This window comes from Nannobrachium achirus, assembly GCF_963921795.1.
Source record: "Nannobrachium achirus genome assembly, chromosome: 4".
Classification (NCBI taxonomy): Eukaryota; Metazoa; Chordata; class Actinopteri; order Myctophiformes; family Myctophidae; genus Nannobrachium; species Nannobrachium achirus.
The window spans coordinates 16,596,851-16,611,858 of NC_137813.1; the positions used below are offsets into that span (position 1 = coordinate 16,596,851).

At 42.6% G+C, this 15,008-nt stretch overlaps 2 protein-coding genes across 2 annotated transcripts; both read left to right on the top strand.

The window, feature by feature from the left end:
• Positions 1-2,016: 2,016 nt before the first annotated feature.
• LOC308282698 (stonustoxin subunit alpha-like) lies at positions 2,017-8,895 on the top strand (the record flags this gene model as incomplete). The annotated part of the gene is made up of 3 exons (XM_080723086.1): positions 2,017-2,101; positions 7,204-8,396; positions 8,830-8,895. The coding sequence occupies 3 exons, from the start codon at positions 2,017-2,019 to the stop codon at positions 8,893-8,895; spliced, it is 1,344 nt and encodes a 447-aa protein (XP_080579212.1).
• A 164-nt stretch (positions 8,896-9,059) lies between these two features.
• Positions 9,060-13,868, top strand: LOC308282699 (interferon-induced very large GTPase 1-like; the record flags this gene model as incomplete). Its single annotated transcript, XM_080723087.1, has 1 exon — positions 9,060-13,868. One exon carries the CDS (start codon positions 9,060-9,062, stop codon positions 13,866-13,868), a length of 4,809 nt encoding a protein of 1,602 aa, XP_080579213.1.
• Positions 13,869-15,008: the final 1,140 nt, after the last annotated feature.

Genomic DNA, 15,008 nt, shown 5'->3' on the forward strand with positions numbered 1-15,008 from the left:
TCAAGCTAACTTCATCCTCTTCCCGTACATGCAGTCATGCACAAAGGAAAGTGTTCAGGCAAGTCATGGCTGCAGGGCTTCTGCATATACCAGCATATCTCTATGGGATTTTCTCTGGCCACTGGGCGCCCTCTAGTGGTGAAAGGGGTGGCACTAAATGAGTTAATTAATCACAGAGCCTGTAATTAAGTAGATTAAAATTTTTAATCGCATTCCAGCCCTAATATATATATATGTATATATATATACATTTCTTGTACACGCTGCCTGTACGCCAAGGAAATACATCCTTGAAAATGTGCTGTTTTGAACTATTTCACTTTTGATTGTATTATTAATGGAGTAAGGATTTGTCTGAACGTTTCTCCATTAATGGAGGTGAATGTTGTCAAAGTACTGATGTCAAAGTACAGGATAAGCATACGCATGTACTCAAGTACATTATTTATGTTCTCAATACTGACTTGTGAATGAAACACTGTGAAACACTGTCAATGCGTGAATAGAAGACTTCACATAGCTGTCTCCTTGTGAAATACGGCATGGCTTTCAGCTCATTGTTTGGAGCTGTGGTAATTTGTGTCTCACTTGTTTCCCCTGTATTCTTACGTTGCAGTTCTGGTGTCATTCTTACGCTCCAGAATCCAGACGTTCCAAGATGTAAACTCCAGTCTGTGCTTTAAGCGCATAAAGGTAAACCATTAAGGCTCATAGAGGTACCCATGAGTTTCTTGTTAGATTAAACAATTTAATCTGATTAAATAGCCAATCTACAAGCTCGGCAAGCTTGTAGATACATTTTGTTGATACATTCTAAACATTATTCTATACATATTTTGTATGAGTTAAAAAAGGGACCCCAATTTAAACCACCCCAAAGGCTTTCTAGTGGCCTACGCAAACTTCTAATAAAGTATTCAATCAAGGCAGAGGCACCCTATAGTAAACCCTGCTGTATGGACACTGATGGCTCGTTGAAGGAGGTCTCCCACAACCAAGGCCGTCATGTTTCAGGACTAGTGCGGCACAAGGCATTTAACAGGACTTCCCTGGCTGCTGTGGTCATGTTGCATGCACTGTCAGTGGTGCTTGACGCCTGAACTCATGTGCGTTTCCAAATAACGCGTCATGGACCATATTCACCTGGCGGCCATGTTTGAATTTTGTGTTGAAAACTGTACCTATACCGGGTGGCAACTGGGGTGGCATTTCATTGAATTAATGGCAAGATGACCACCATGTGAAATGGTCAATTGATCAGTGTGCTGAGTCTGACTTTATTTCCAATGTTCCACTGTCGGGCTACTTGCGTCGCCAAGGCGTTAGCCGGCAGACAAGGACAGTCTCACTGGAGACTGGACTTCACTCTAACTCAGTATCACATTGCACTGGGGACTTAAAAGTCCCCACTCCCAGTCAAAATAATAAACTGTGACCTGGAGGTAACTGTGATTAGTCCAATAGTCTCCAGTGAACGCAACTCTGGTCTGCCCCAAACCCCTCCTTTCCAAACTTTCAGTCACTCAGATATGTGTATAGTACTTTTTTAGATTTAAACTTTCCTCTACCCAGTTCTAAGATTACACTAATTAACTACACCTGCCCCTTTTCCAAAATTAGGTAAATCTCAATGATCTATTATAATGAGCAGTGTGAGGACCAATTATAAGAGATAAGGTTGAAAATCAGTGAAGTGGTCCTTTAACACTAACATACTCACACTACAAACATTCTTAGCTACTACATACTGTCTACCAACATAGCAAGCCCACACTGTTTCTTTAGGAACAGTATTTTCTGGTTACTATTATTATTATTACCCTTATCATTATTATTATTATTATTATTATTACCCCTACTACTACTATTACCACTGTTACGCTACTATTACCATTAGAAAAGTCACTAGAATGAAAGAACTGAATGAGAAGCAAGAGGCCGCAGAGCTCTTCAGCCACGATGCAAATCGAATGAAAGAACAAATCAATGTGAATTTCCTTCATTGCAGTGTGAGCCATGGCGACTATAGACCTGGCAGCTCTTGGTCGACCCTTCAGTCTGGGCATGCTATATGACTGTCGGCGAGATTCACTAGTCCCAGGTAAATTGTAATAATGCTCTATGACTGTCTGGTAAAGCTTCAAATGTTGTGATTGTAGGTCACTGGCTTTTACTGTTTACATAAATGGAAATCTATTCTTGCAAATATGAGTTTACACAAAAAAACTTGTGTATGACTACAGTAGGCTATATCAATCATCATTGTCTGCCATGGTGTTGACTCCTGTTGCCCTGAGTGCCCTCCACTTGAATTAGAACCATTTTAGTCTTTATAGTTATACTGTGAACGACCCTCATCTCTCCACAGCTACATATTACATTAGGTATGGGGAATGACCTGACCTCGCATGTTACATGGATAATAATTGTTTAAGACAGGCATAATAATTGTTTGCTGACGATGTTGGTAGGCTTACCTACAAGGCATCTCTGCCTGACGCATCTCTGACGGTGCCTAGTAGTGATGCGCGGGTCAGGTTTTTGAGCGGTGGTAGACCGCTCCATAGCATGGCCGTGTGTGTATCCGTGTATGTATCCATGTATCCGTGTATGTATGTATGTACAGTATGTATGTGTGTATGTAGCCTGAATACCACTGGTGGCCAGAGAGGGTGCTGCTGAGTCTAGCCTGATCATCAAAACTGCAATAGGCCTACACACACTATCTCTCTCTCACTCTCTTGCAAAATGCGGCCTCCACGCGCGCGCGCACACACACACACACACACACACACACACACACACACACACACACACACACACACACACACACACACACACACACACACACACACACACACACACACACACACACACACACACACACACACACACACACACACACACAGTAGTGCTGTTGCGTAGCCTCCACGACCACCGCTCAGTTCACACGGGTGTGATTTTTCATAACCCGCCCCGCAGCCCGCACGGAACCTAACCCACCCGCACCGCCCCGCAGAACAATATACAAATCAACGAATCCGCCCGCTCCACGACCCGCATTAAAAAAAAAAGATAATCCTCACCACAATAACTCGTCTTTATATACCGCTCCTATAAGTACCCAAAGTCTTTTTACAGAAAGGTCTACAGTAGCACAATATTGTCATAGGCTAAATAAACAAACATGTTGTTCAAAATGGGGTTCTTTACTATTATTTGACAGCAAAAAGACATGTTGGCTTTTCAAGTTTTGTGTCAATCATATTTATACAGCACCTCGCACTTCAGACAGCAAAACACGGACAATATCAAATCTAGTTGGTTATTGATTAATCACCAGATTCGAGAGATGGGGGCGACACGAGGTGAGTTGGTTCATTCAGTCAAAATCCATCTCACTTGCAAAAGTTTAAGTGAATTCCTGATCAGGGACACGCGCTGCGAATTGTTTGTGCATTCTGCTATGCTTGGCATGTCTGTCTGCATGTGTCAGCTAGCGTGTGTGCAAGGTGCAATACAGACATGTGGTTCGCGGCCCCAACAGGAGCTGAATTGGAACCAAGGACGGTCCTCGCACCAAGTCCAAGCCTCTCTGGCACAATTAAAACTTGCTTGCTCATGCTCAATTCAAGTGTCAAACCTATATGCCCTGATGAAGACCCCGAGAGGGTCGAAACATGTCTGCTTTTATTATTATGTCTTGAAATAAAGTACACTGCTTTTACGTCCGTTCCCCTCCTTTTTACTTTTTGAGTGCTCGGATCCTCCTTCTCTTTTTTCAAGTTTTATCCCATTGATCCTAGTAGCACCCACCACACGTTTTTAACTTTGCTGCTACCTCCTGAGCACCTAGTTTTTCTTGTTCTCTGCTTCAAGTGTCAAACCATTGTATTCTTATTCTTATTATTAGCCTACTCTTATTAAGAATAAAAGGCAAATAAGAGCAGGTGATAATTTTATTTATTTTTTGCACATTAGAGTGGTGATAATTAACCCGCCCACCTGCCGACCGCCAATTGAGTGTGAAATCTTGACCGGCCCACCCGCACCACGGTCAAACTGCGTGGTCTGTGGTCAACGAGTCGGCCCGCGCATCACTAGTGCCTAGGCCCCAGCTGCAGGGATCTTCAACTGGGAGCCATCCTTGCCTGGTGTTTTTCTTGCTCACCACTGAGTGACCCTAGACTCTGCACGGCAGGGGCGTCCTCCTCCCTTATTATTTTCAGAAACTTCCCTTTATGCTTCTTCTGTAGAGATCCTTTAGGACCTCCTCGACCTTTGCTGCCGTGAAGCCAATGTCCCTCAACAAGCATCAGCCAACAGGTTGTTGCTCTCCAGCGTTTCTCTTGGCACGTATCCAGAGCTTCCCAGTTGGGTTGGAAATATTTGTACCGGCCCACGTTAGGGAAAACGTGTGCTAAAATTTGGTTCGTTTCGGGTGTGTCCAGGTCGGTTCTGGTGTGCGTAACAATGAGTTAAAGCACAAAGTGCAGCACGTACATATACGCACACTACACACACATGCATACTACCAGGACAGTGTTCTATTTCACCAACAGTGTGTGTTGGGTTTTACAGTAGAATAGCCTTGTTATATGCAACACATATAGCTGTTCAATGACACACGCATACATTTAAAACACCATAAAGGCCCAATTAAGCCTCAGTTACTTACAAACAACACAACACTAATAGAATACAAATATACAAAGACAAAATAATTGCACATGGATATGAAATGGATAATATGCTTTGCATGGCCGATGATCCATATAGCAACTTTTTGTCTTATTTAGTTTTAAAGGACAACTTTGTTTTTTACAACGATTCATATTTTAGATTGTAATTAGAGAAAAGAAAATATGGGTGTTAAAATGTTTTCAATTGCAGCTTTCTATTGTTTTAGCGATTTTAGTATTTTGATTCCAGTGGGTGGGGGCATGCGTACAAGTGGCTAAATATGTCTTTTTAGACACAATAAGCCAAAAATGTCTTTGTTGGATATTTACACCAGCCCCCATAAGTCACATGCTCACATCTGTCCATGAAAGATTGTGGTGCATCTTGGGAATGGGCTTATCTTGTCTAAAAAATACACATTTAGCCACTTGCATGCATTCCCCCAACCTGGGGGCATGCATACAAATCAAAATCGTTAAAATAACTAACGATAGAAAGAAGTAAATGAAAACATTACTCATCTTTTCTTTTCTCTAATGACTATCTAAAATATAAATAAGTTGTCCTTTAAAGGTTCTACACCATGCATTTAAAAATAATTTGTGTCCCAAAAACATTTTTCAAAAGGTTTGAGGCTAAATTACCACTCCAGAATATCCCCTGTCATTTCTGCCTGGCTTTCAGAGCATTTTCAGCTGCAGTACCACCTCTGCCTTGTGTAGGGCTCTTTCATGAGGATTTCCTTTTCTCTTCTACTCTTGGCTTTGGGCATGTGTTCCTTCATCTTCCCATTTGTACCTAGTCTTGGAGGATTCGTCTCGATACATGGGTAACCTCCAGCTCCATCTTTGCCTCCAGTTACCCATACTTCTGCGGCTCAGAGCTGACTTCCGGGGCTGACTCCCCCCCCCCCCCAGTGGTGAAAAAAATGGTGTTCTTTTCCTGCCAGGCTCTTTCTCCTTCCTTCTGTCCTCGGTTGTTGGGGTCCTTTCTTCTGCTTGAGAGTTCACCAGGGAGTTGGTGTTAGGGGGTTCTGGTGGAATTTGCCCATCTGCAACAGTGGGCTCATTAGCGCTGTGATGACAGGCAGATGTTGGTACCTGCAAGGCATCTCTGCCTGACGCACCTCCGACGGTACCTAAGCCCATCCGGGAGCCATCCTGGCCTTGTGTTTTGCTCCTTGCTCACCAGGGTCAAGGACGTCCTCCTCCCATATGGCAGATTGGTGTTGGAACCTCTTGGGACACTTCTGTCAGGTCCACTCCAGCCAGTACCTAAATAGCAGTAGTACTGGCTCGCACATGTAAACTAGAGGAGATGCAATTTTCTGAAATTGCGAGTGTGGTTGCCCAACTCATGTGATTGATTCCCTACTGATTCCCTATCCCCACTGATTCCTAACCCCATTGATTCCCTATTGATTCCCATTCCCATTGATTCCATCAATTTCCAATGACGGAAAAGTTACCCTAGTAATCAATAAGGTTACGTCATTGATGATGAAACTTTCGTCATTTCTGAGAAGGGTTACATGTCTCCATTCCGACATGTCTCCTTTCCGACTGCCCATTCCAATGGCAGCGGAAGAAAACTCTATAAAAAGTTACAGGTTACCCTAGAACTCTATAAAGTTTCGCAATAACTATAATGTGGTTGCCCTGTCAGGCAACCACACTAATAAGGCACAGGTGTGTGTGTGATCATTCTGAATTTTCCTGAGCAGTCTAAGACATGGTTCTAAGCAGTGCAGGGTAAAGTACTAATTGGGATATTTAGACAGCCGTCTAAGCCACAGCATAGTAGTGAGGTAGTGTCTGAGAATGACTGTTGTCCTGGCTTTTTTGTTGGTTAAAAGAGATCAATTCCGTGGTGGAATCCAGCGCAGTCATCCAGCGCACCATATGTGAATATTGGGAAATATCAGAGCCAGGTTATCATCTTTCTTTTACTTAATATTTCTTCATTAAAGTTTACATACAAATGTATAACTGATTTACGAAGTGAGGTGGCGACGCCATGGCACCGGGCTGCCAGTAGCCTATATGCTTTGTGTGACAGTACTACTGGTGTGCCTTAAATAATTGTCACACCAATAAATAAAATGTCACATGCTACTGTACAGTAGGTGGGCTCATTCCCCATTCATTGTATTAATATGTAGCTGTGGAGAGAGGGTCTTTTCATTCAGAAATCAATGGTCACAATGTGACCAAATGTTTCACTCTGTTATGAGTCTATGGTTGGTGTAGTAACAGATCAAATTTTTTCTATTAAGCTTACTTTATTTATTTCAAATAAATGTAATTGAAAGTGATTCACGTATAAAATGAATAAAGAATGGAAAAATACTCAATTGGAAAACAAGTTCAAGTGTTTAAAATAAGAAGACATTACACAGCAATGATAATGTAAAATGTAGAACAAGGGTGAATAATAATATGCAAAATAAGAAATACAGTATACTGTATAAAACATTTATAAAATAAAATGTCACCATTCAATATGTTCATTCTATTGCAGGGCTTACATTGTGGGATCGTGAAGTTCTGGAAAATAATGCAAAGATCCGACCCAAACCCAGCACTGAATTTGAGATTGTTGCATCTGAATCAATTGAGGACAAAACTTTAGCACTGAATGTTGACGCATCCTTGAAAGCAAGTTTCTTTAGTGGACTGGTAACAGTTGATGGCTCTGCCAAATATCTCAATGATTCTAAGACTTCACAAAATCAGGCCAGAGTAACTTTGAAATATAAAGCTACCACAGAGTTCCACCAACTGTCAATGAATCATCTTGGAAGAGGCAATGTGAAACATCAAGATGTCTTTGATTCAGGCACAGCGACACATGTGGTGACAGGTATCCTTTATGGAGCACAAGCATTCTTTGTATTTGACCGTGACATTTCTGATGTAAAGACTCGTCAAGAAATTGAAGGCAACCTGAAGGCAGTAATCAATAAGATTCCCACGATCACAATAGACGGTCAAGCTGCTGTAAAAATGGAAGACACAGACATTAAAAAGGTAGAGAATCTCACATGCAAATTCCATGGGGACTTTTCACTGCAGAAAAGTCCAGTGTCTTTCGAAGAAGCAATAAAACTCTACCAAAGCCTGCCAGAATTGCTGGGTGCAAATGGAGAGAATGCTGTACCACTGAAGGTCTGGCTGATGCCTTTAAAGGATTTAAACTCTTCTGCTGCTCAGATTGTCCGTCAGATAAGCATCGGATTGGTGAGGAAAGCTCAAAGTGTCCTGGAGGACTTCAGTGAACTGGAACTGAGGTGCAACGATGCACTAAAAAGCCCGGTCTCTCAACAGTTCCCACAGATTGGTGAAAAGCTGCAAACCTTTAAAGATCACTGTAACCAGTACAAACTAGAGTTTCAGAAAAACTTGTCCATTAGACTTCCTTTAATCAGAGGAGGTGGGGAAGAGGAGAGTGTGCTTGCAGAGTTCCTAAAAACAAGACACTCTTCTCCTTTCAACAACAAAGACCTAACTCAGTGGATGGATTGCATAGAGAGAGAAATAAACATCACAAGCTCTCTCTCTAAGATGATGAAAAATGCAAAGATTGTCTCTTCGAATGAATTAGAAACAATATTGCTCAATTCAGATGCTGTATGCTTTGCTTTCACGTCACTGCAATCCTCTGAACCATATATGTCAGCTTTATCAAACTACTTAAGCGAAACACCCAAACTAGTAAGCGATCAAGAAACTGCAATGCATACCCATCATTTAGGAGAGGAAAAATGGTACTCTTCAGAAATGTCAGAAGTGAGAAGGAAAGCAAATCTTTTCAATGATTTCTCAGAGGCTAACAAAGACAACAAGAATATCCAGTTCCTCATCATATCTACAGCAAATGAGAGTCAAAGGGGAGCAAGTGTCTACCTTTATGAAAATGGGTTGTTGGTCAATGATAATTTTCAACCACCTTCAAAGCCTAAGAAATTAGCAGCAAGTGACACAACCCACAACAGCGTGACACTGAAGATGTACCCACCAGAATTTGGGGCAGAATATGTCAGCCACTACTCTATTGAGTACTGTGTCACTGGACAAGATGTCTGGCAACCACTCACATCATCTAAAGCTGATGAAGTTACCTTGTCAGATTTGTCTCCTTACACAGATTACATGTTCAGATGCAGAGCAGTGTGTCCAGTTGGCAGTGGGCCAGCCCTTGAAGTGTCCATGAAAACTTTACCCACAAGTCCACCAGGAATACCTAGAGTCTCACCATACTCACATGGTCTATCAGTTACATGGGAGAAACCCACTGAGATTGGGAATGGGGTGACTGTGGCGTGCTACAGTGTAGAGTATGCAAAACTATCCAACAAACTGCAATGGAACAAAGTGATGTCAAAAGTTGAAAAAGCCATAATTTCTGGGCTTGAGCCAAAGACAGAATATGCAGTTCGAGTCACATGTGAATGCGGTGTAGCTGTCAAAAGCAAGGAAAGCAGTACAGTCACTGTTCAGACAACAGGTGACTTTAAGTCATTTCTGAGAGACCTGGGATTGGAGGATCACTACAGAGAGAAGCTATCCTTGAGCACAGTACTCCAGATTGATAAGAGGACCGTTACAGATGAACCTGCTACTTGTCATTCAGATCTTGCATGGCATTTTCTGAAGAAGTTAATGATGGTTAATGTAACAGCTAGGAATGTGAAATGTTCACCAGGGTGTAAACCAAGCAGGGATGCTTCCTCTGGCACAGATTTCGATCTTGCTAGTCTGCTAGCCAGTCAGGACTCAAATGATATGATTCACCCCTTAGACATTGTGACTGCTCTTTTTCTGTGCTCCAATGGTTTGCTACAGCAGGAAATGGCGTCGAAAATGTCCATGTGTCAGTTTCCATTACCGCTGCTGCTTCCAAATAGTGACACAGGTCAGTGTCAGTTCCTGCTTTGGACAATGAGAGACATAATCAAGAGGTTCAGACCTCATTCACTTTCAGATCCGAAAGGCTTTATTGAAGACAGAATTGTTCTCACTAAACTTCCAATGGTGTCTTTTGTAAGACTGGGTGAGTGCTCCTTGTCCAAGTCAAAGATGCTCAATAATCTACTGAGTAATCCCCAACAGTATCATGACACCTTTGTTCACCGAGACATGGAAGGTGGTGATCGTCCAAGGGCAATATCTGATGGATTGGTTGAAATGAGTTGGTATCTTCCGTGTGGAAACACTAACATTGACATTTTTGGAGAGCCAGTAGCCATAGCTAACCTGCGAGGTGACATCAAATCCTTTGAAAAACAATATGAATTTCTTTGCCAGACATCGGCAGCAGTTTTTGTGTTCTTTGACAACTTAGACTCTCTGTACGAACTACTGAGCAGCCAAAACAACAAAGCACAGCTGTTCTTGGTGGGTAACCCCCAGAGCAAAGGTTTCAGTCCTAAAGCTCTTGAAAAAGTGGCAGTGAAGTTTAACCTGAAGAACAACAACTTCATTTTAAAGACCCAAAAGATGAATGATGCAGACTTCGTCACAAAGCTGACAGAAAAAGTCACCAATGTGGTCAACAGCTCAACAATGAGGATGAAGATGAAGAACATGACTGCTGTTGCCAAACAACTTGGAATTGCCGTTGATGAGGACTCCCCAGAGTGTCAGAACGCCAAGAGAAATGCAGATGCCATCACCTCAGACATACAAGACATTCTTAAGTACAAGGAAGATCAGCTTCCCCTGCAGGGACAGATATTGAAAGAATTAGCTTGTTTAGAGAAGGAGGGATTCAGGCTTAAGAATGCTGGCGAGAAAAACATTGAAAATTACAAAGGTGAACTCCTACAGAAGAAAATGAAACTTAGAGAACAACAAAACCAGCATGGCATGTCAGAGGCCATGGCCCGCTTCATAAGTGCATTATCAAGCCCAGAGATAGAGAGGGTGTACTTTTTGAAGTGGATGCGAATGAACCTTGATAACTTGTCCCGAGAAAAACTCTCTTGTCTCCGTGAACAGTATAAAGAGAAATGTCAGAGTTCTGAAAACAAAGGTGAAATTAAAGAGCTTGATAGACAACTTTCCAACAGTTCACTGGGAATTGAACACTTCTTACGTGAAATGGGTCAGCTATATGAGTCAGCAATGTCCCTACCGGAACATTGTGAAGAACGTCGACAGCTTCACCATCTTCCCAAATTGTGTGCAGAATTGCTCATTGAAGGATTTCCCATGGAGTTGGTGGACGGTGATTCATCCACCATTCCTCTTACGTGGGTGAAGGATGTTCTCACTCAACTAAATGCCTTGGTAGCACCGAAGAACAAACTCCTGGTCGTCACAGTTCTTGGAGTTCAGAGCACAGGAAAGTCCACACTCCTTAACACCATGTTTGGAGTGCAGTTTGCGGTCAGCAGCGGTCGATGCACTCGAGGTGCCTTTATGTTGCTCGTCAGAGTGGAAGAAGACTACAAGAGTGTTCTGAACTGTGACTTTGTGCTAATCATTGACACTGAGGGTCTGAAGTCACCAGAACTTGCACAATTGGACAATAGCTATGAGTATGACAATGAGCTTGCAACACTTGTTGTAGGGCTAAGTGATGTCACTATAATCAATATTGCGATGGAGAATATGTCAGAGATGAAAGACATCCTGCAAATTGTCGTCCATGCTTTCCTCAGGATGAGCGAAGTGGGGAAGTCACCCAACTGTCAGTTTGTTCATCAGAATGTGTCAGATGTAGCAGCCCCAGACAATAACCTACGGGACAGGAATCTACTGTTGCAACAGTTGAATGAGATGACTCAAGCTGCTGCCAGAATGGAGAAAAAGGAGGACACCAAGAACTTCACAGATGTGATGGAATACAATCCAGACACTGGGAACTGGTACATTCCTGGACTCTGGCATGGGAACCCACCAATGGCACCAGTAAATGCAGGGTACAGTGAGGCTGTTTATGAGTTCAAGAGAAACATAATCCAAATTCTGGCAAGCAGAAAGGTATCTGCTAATGCAGTACTGGACTTTCTGGAATGGACAAAAAGCCTGTGGACTGCCGTACAACATGAGAACTTCATCTTCAGTTTCCGAAACAGCCTTGTGGCCGACGCCTACATGAAGCTGTGCAAAGAATTCAGTGAATTGGAATGGAACTTCAAAAAACACATGTACACATGGGTTACACACGCTGAAACAAAGATCTCAAACTTTGGAACTGTGGAATCTGACATACCAAACCTGGAAAGTTTACTGGATCATTTGAACGGTGAAGCCGTCAAAGAGCTGTCTACACAGGAGACACAACTCCTTCAGCGTTTAACTGAGTATTTTGATCAAAAAGAAGGACACATCTATCTTGTTGAGAGATACAAAGAGGACTTCTCAAACAGTGTGAAAAGCCTTCGAAGAGAAATTCAGAACTCTGTACACAATCAATTGGAAGCTGCTGTGGAAATCAGACGAGGGATGAGAAGTCTTGACAGTATGAAGAAGTCCTTTACAAAGAAATTAGAGGACAAGGTGCTTAAGTTAATTGAGGAATGCCGCAAGAGTGACACTAAGAGAGATAGGATTTCATCTTCACTAGACAAACAATTTGACGAGCTGTGGAAACAAACTGTTAGTGAATTAACATTAATGCCGTTAAAAGACATTGACATCAATGGAAAAGTCGGACGTCAGCTGTGGTCGAACCTCGCGTCAAAGGCCCATGCTAGTGAATTGCTGGCACAAAGAACCCTGGAACAATGTGGATACGGTGACTTCAAAGTGAAACCTGCTGATGGATTCCTTGCCTCTACTACACGCAAGGTGAGAAAATTGTTTCACCAAGAAGATCTGATCTTAGCTGCACAGAATCTAGCTGACAGGATTATAAAGGATTGCAAAAAGTATGTGTCCGAGAAAGTGGAAATGAAAACCAATTACCATGACACTTACATCTCAGAGATCCTACACAAGATTGATAACATGCTGGAAAATGGAAATGCTAAGACAGATATTGAATTTGAAGTTGACTTAAAACTACACCTTTGTGGTGTGTCAGCTCGAGAGTTTCAGAAAATGCACAACGACTTCAAAGACAATAATGACCCGCAGGTTTGTCTAAATCAACAGAAAGACAAGTACTTTTCTACTTTTAAAGATGTGTTCTATGAACGTGACCAGTGTCAGCAAAAAGCACATGATTTCACAAACCTCTGCCTGAGACCTGCAGTGGAAGAATATGTCACCAATTCCTTGGGTCCAGAAATTGTTGATGCAATGCTGAAAGGCAAAAATGCTGGTCGTTATTGCACAAGGTCATTCTTCCAGCACTCACTTTTGGACTATTTGCTGTCAGAGGACCGTTTTGAAACCTATTTCAGCTACATAAACTCATATGAGTATTTTGTTCAAGGCTGGATATTTGACCAAATTGTGGAACAATTCTCAAGTGGAAGTGAGATGTCTGAATTGGAAGAACAACATATAGAGGCAAACATCAAGTACATAACCAGCGCTATCACAAATGCCCAAAAGGAGAACATCACTGTTGAGACATTCGTCCAAAATATTTGTAATGGAATTGGTGATAAACTGGTCATTCCAAAGGATGCTCTGGAAACTGTCTTGATCCTGAACAAATCAAACCAGAAGGATTTTGCTCATTGGCTCTCCGTGTCTGTGAAAGAAATGGGTCAGATGCTTAGGAAGACATTCAAAGAACGTAACCTGCAAACAAAACTGACGAAACTTCGTGTCAAACCCCAGAATGAGCTGTTCAACAGACTCTTTGGATGTGGAAAACAGTGTCCATTCTGCAAAGTACCTTGTGAGGCAGGAGGCAAAGGACACGAGGAACACTTTGCCTCAATCCACAGACCACAGGGTCTTGGTAGTTATAGGCGGAAAGTGACCAGCGATCTCTCTACTGTTATATGTTCTTCTTCAGTAACTAGTGAGGCTAAATTCTGCTGTCCTGAGACAGAGGGTACGTATCACCCTTGTAAAGAGTACAGGAAATTTTTCCCCAGCTGGAAAATTCAACCAGACCAAAGCATTGAGGCATCAAACTACTGGAAATATGTGATTGTAAAATTCAACAAAGAATTTGCCAAAGAATATGATGCAAAAGCTGCTCATATCCCTGAAGCTTGGAAGACAATTTCCAAAAAACAGGCAAAGAATAGCCTTGATGAGTCCTTTAATATCAAATGAGACTCTACTGTGTTTAGGAGTTCATTTGTTAGAAAAGCTCCAAGCATAATCTAAGTTCACTATTATTATTGTTGCCTATTATTTACCACCTTAATAACAATTAAGAGTAATATGTACCTGCCACCTTAAGTCAAGTGCGCAATGCATTATGGGTCCTTCTCATTCATTCCAGTAGTAACTCAGAAGAGCAGTGAATGCAAGTTAAGTCCACATTCATCTCGCTACAAACCTTTGTATCATTGTGTGCGTCTTTGACTTAGTAACCACTTTCACACTGTCATATAGTCACACTCAGTGCTGTACCATCAGTCAATCCTGCAAACCCATGCACGTATGCCTGTACCTACCTGTGCCTACAACCTGCCAGTAAAGCTGCCATAAACCCTCATCAATCTTCTGTCCAATGTGTCCTGACCGACGCCCCTGGGGCGAGTGAAGCATAAAACCATATAGAATAAGTACTTTTACAGTCATGCAACAAACCCTGCAAAGATTTGGTCCTTCGAGCCAGAACCTTTATTTACCCCTGGACAACATGGAGTTTGAAGGCCACAGAGCATGGCGTCAGACATGCCCACCAAGCAGCTTCAACTAGTAATAGTTAACTTAGTTAACTAAGTTAACTATTAATGTGGCACAGTCAACGAAACAGGCATGTGTACAAAGAAGAGTGGCCATCTCACGAGGAGGGAGCGCCCCAGATAACCCCCCTCTACTCCACTCCCACTCCCTACATCGATCAGCCACTGACCACCATCCTGTCCACATTAAGGATGCAGAGGACTGTCCTGACCCCTGTCATGGCCAGAGATCAGCCGATGAAGAGCCAAGCCATGTCAGCTTGCCACCGCAAAGAGTCACCACTAACGGGCGGCAGTCAACCACCGCACCTCCAAGCCAAGCAGTTAAACAGAGAGCCATATCCTCCCGAAATGGCTTCCACCTTCACCGCACCCCGGTGCCATCTAAAGGAACCTACCTCACAACCTCCACTACACAGGGCATTGACCTACACATCAGGCTATCCATCTCAGCAGCCTCTGCACCACTTCCAACCCTACCGACCTACTGAGGCCTACATACTAAGTAGCAGCGCCGACACCGCAGCAGCTGCCTTACCAGTACCAGTATGTGTCCCAG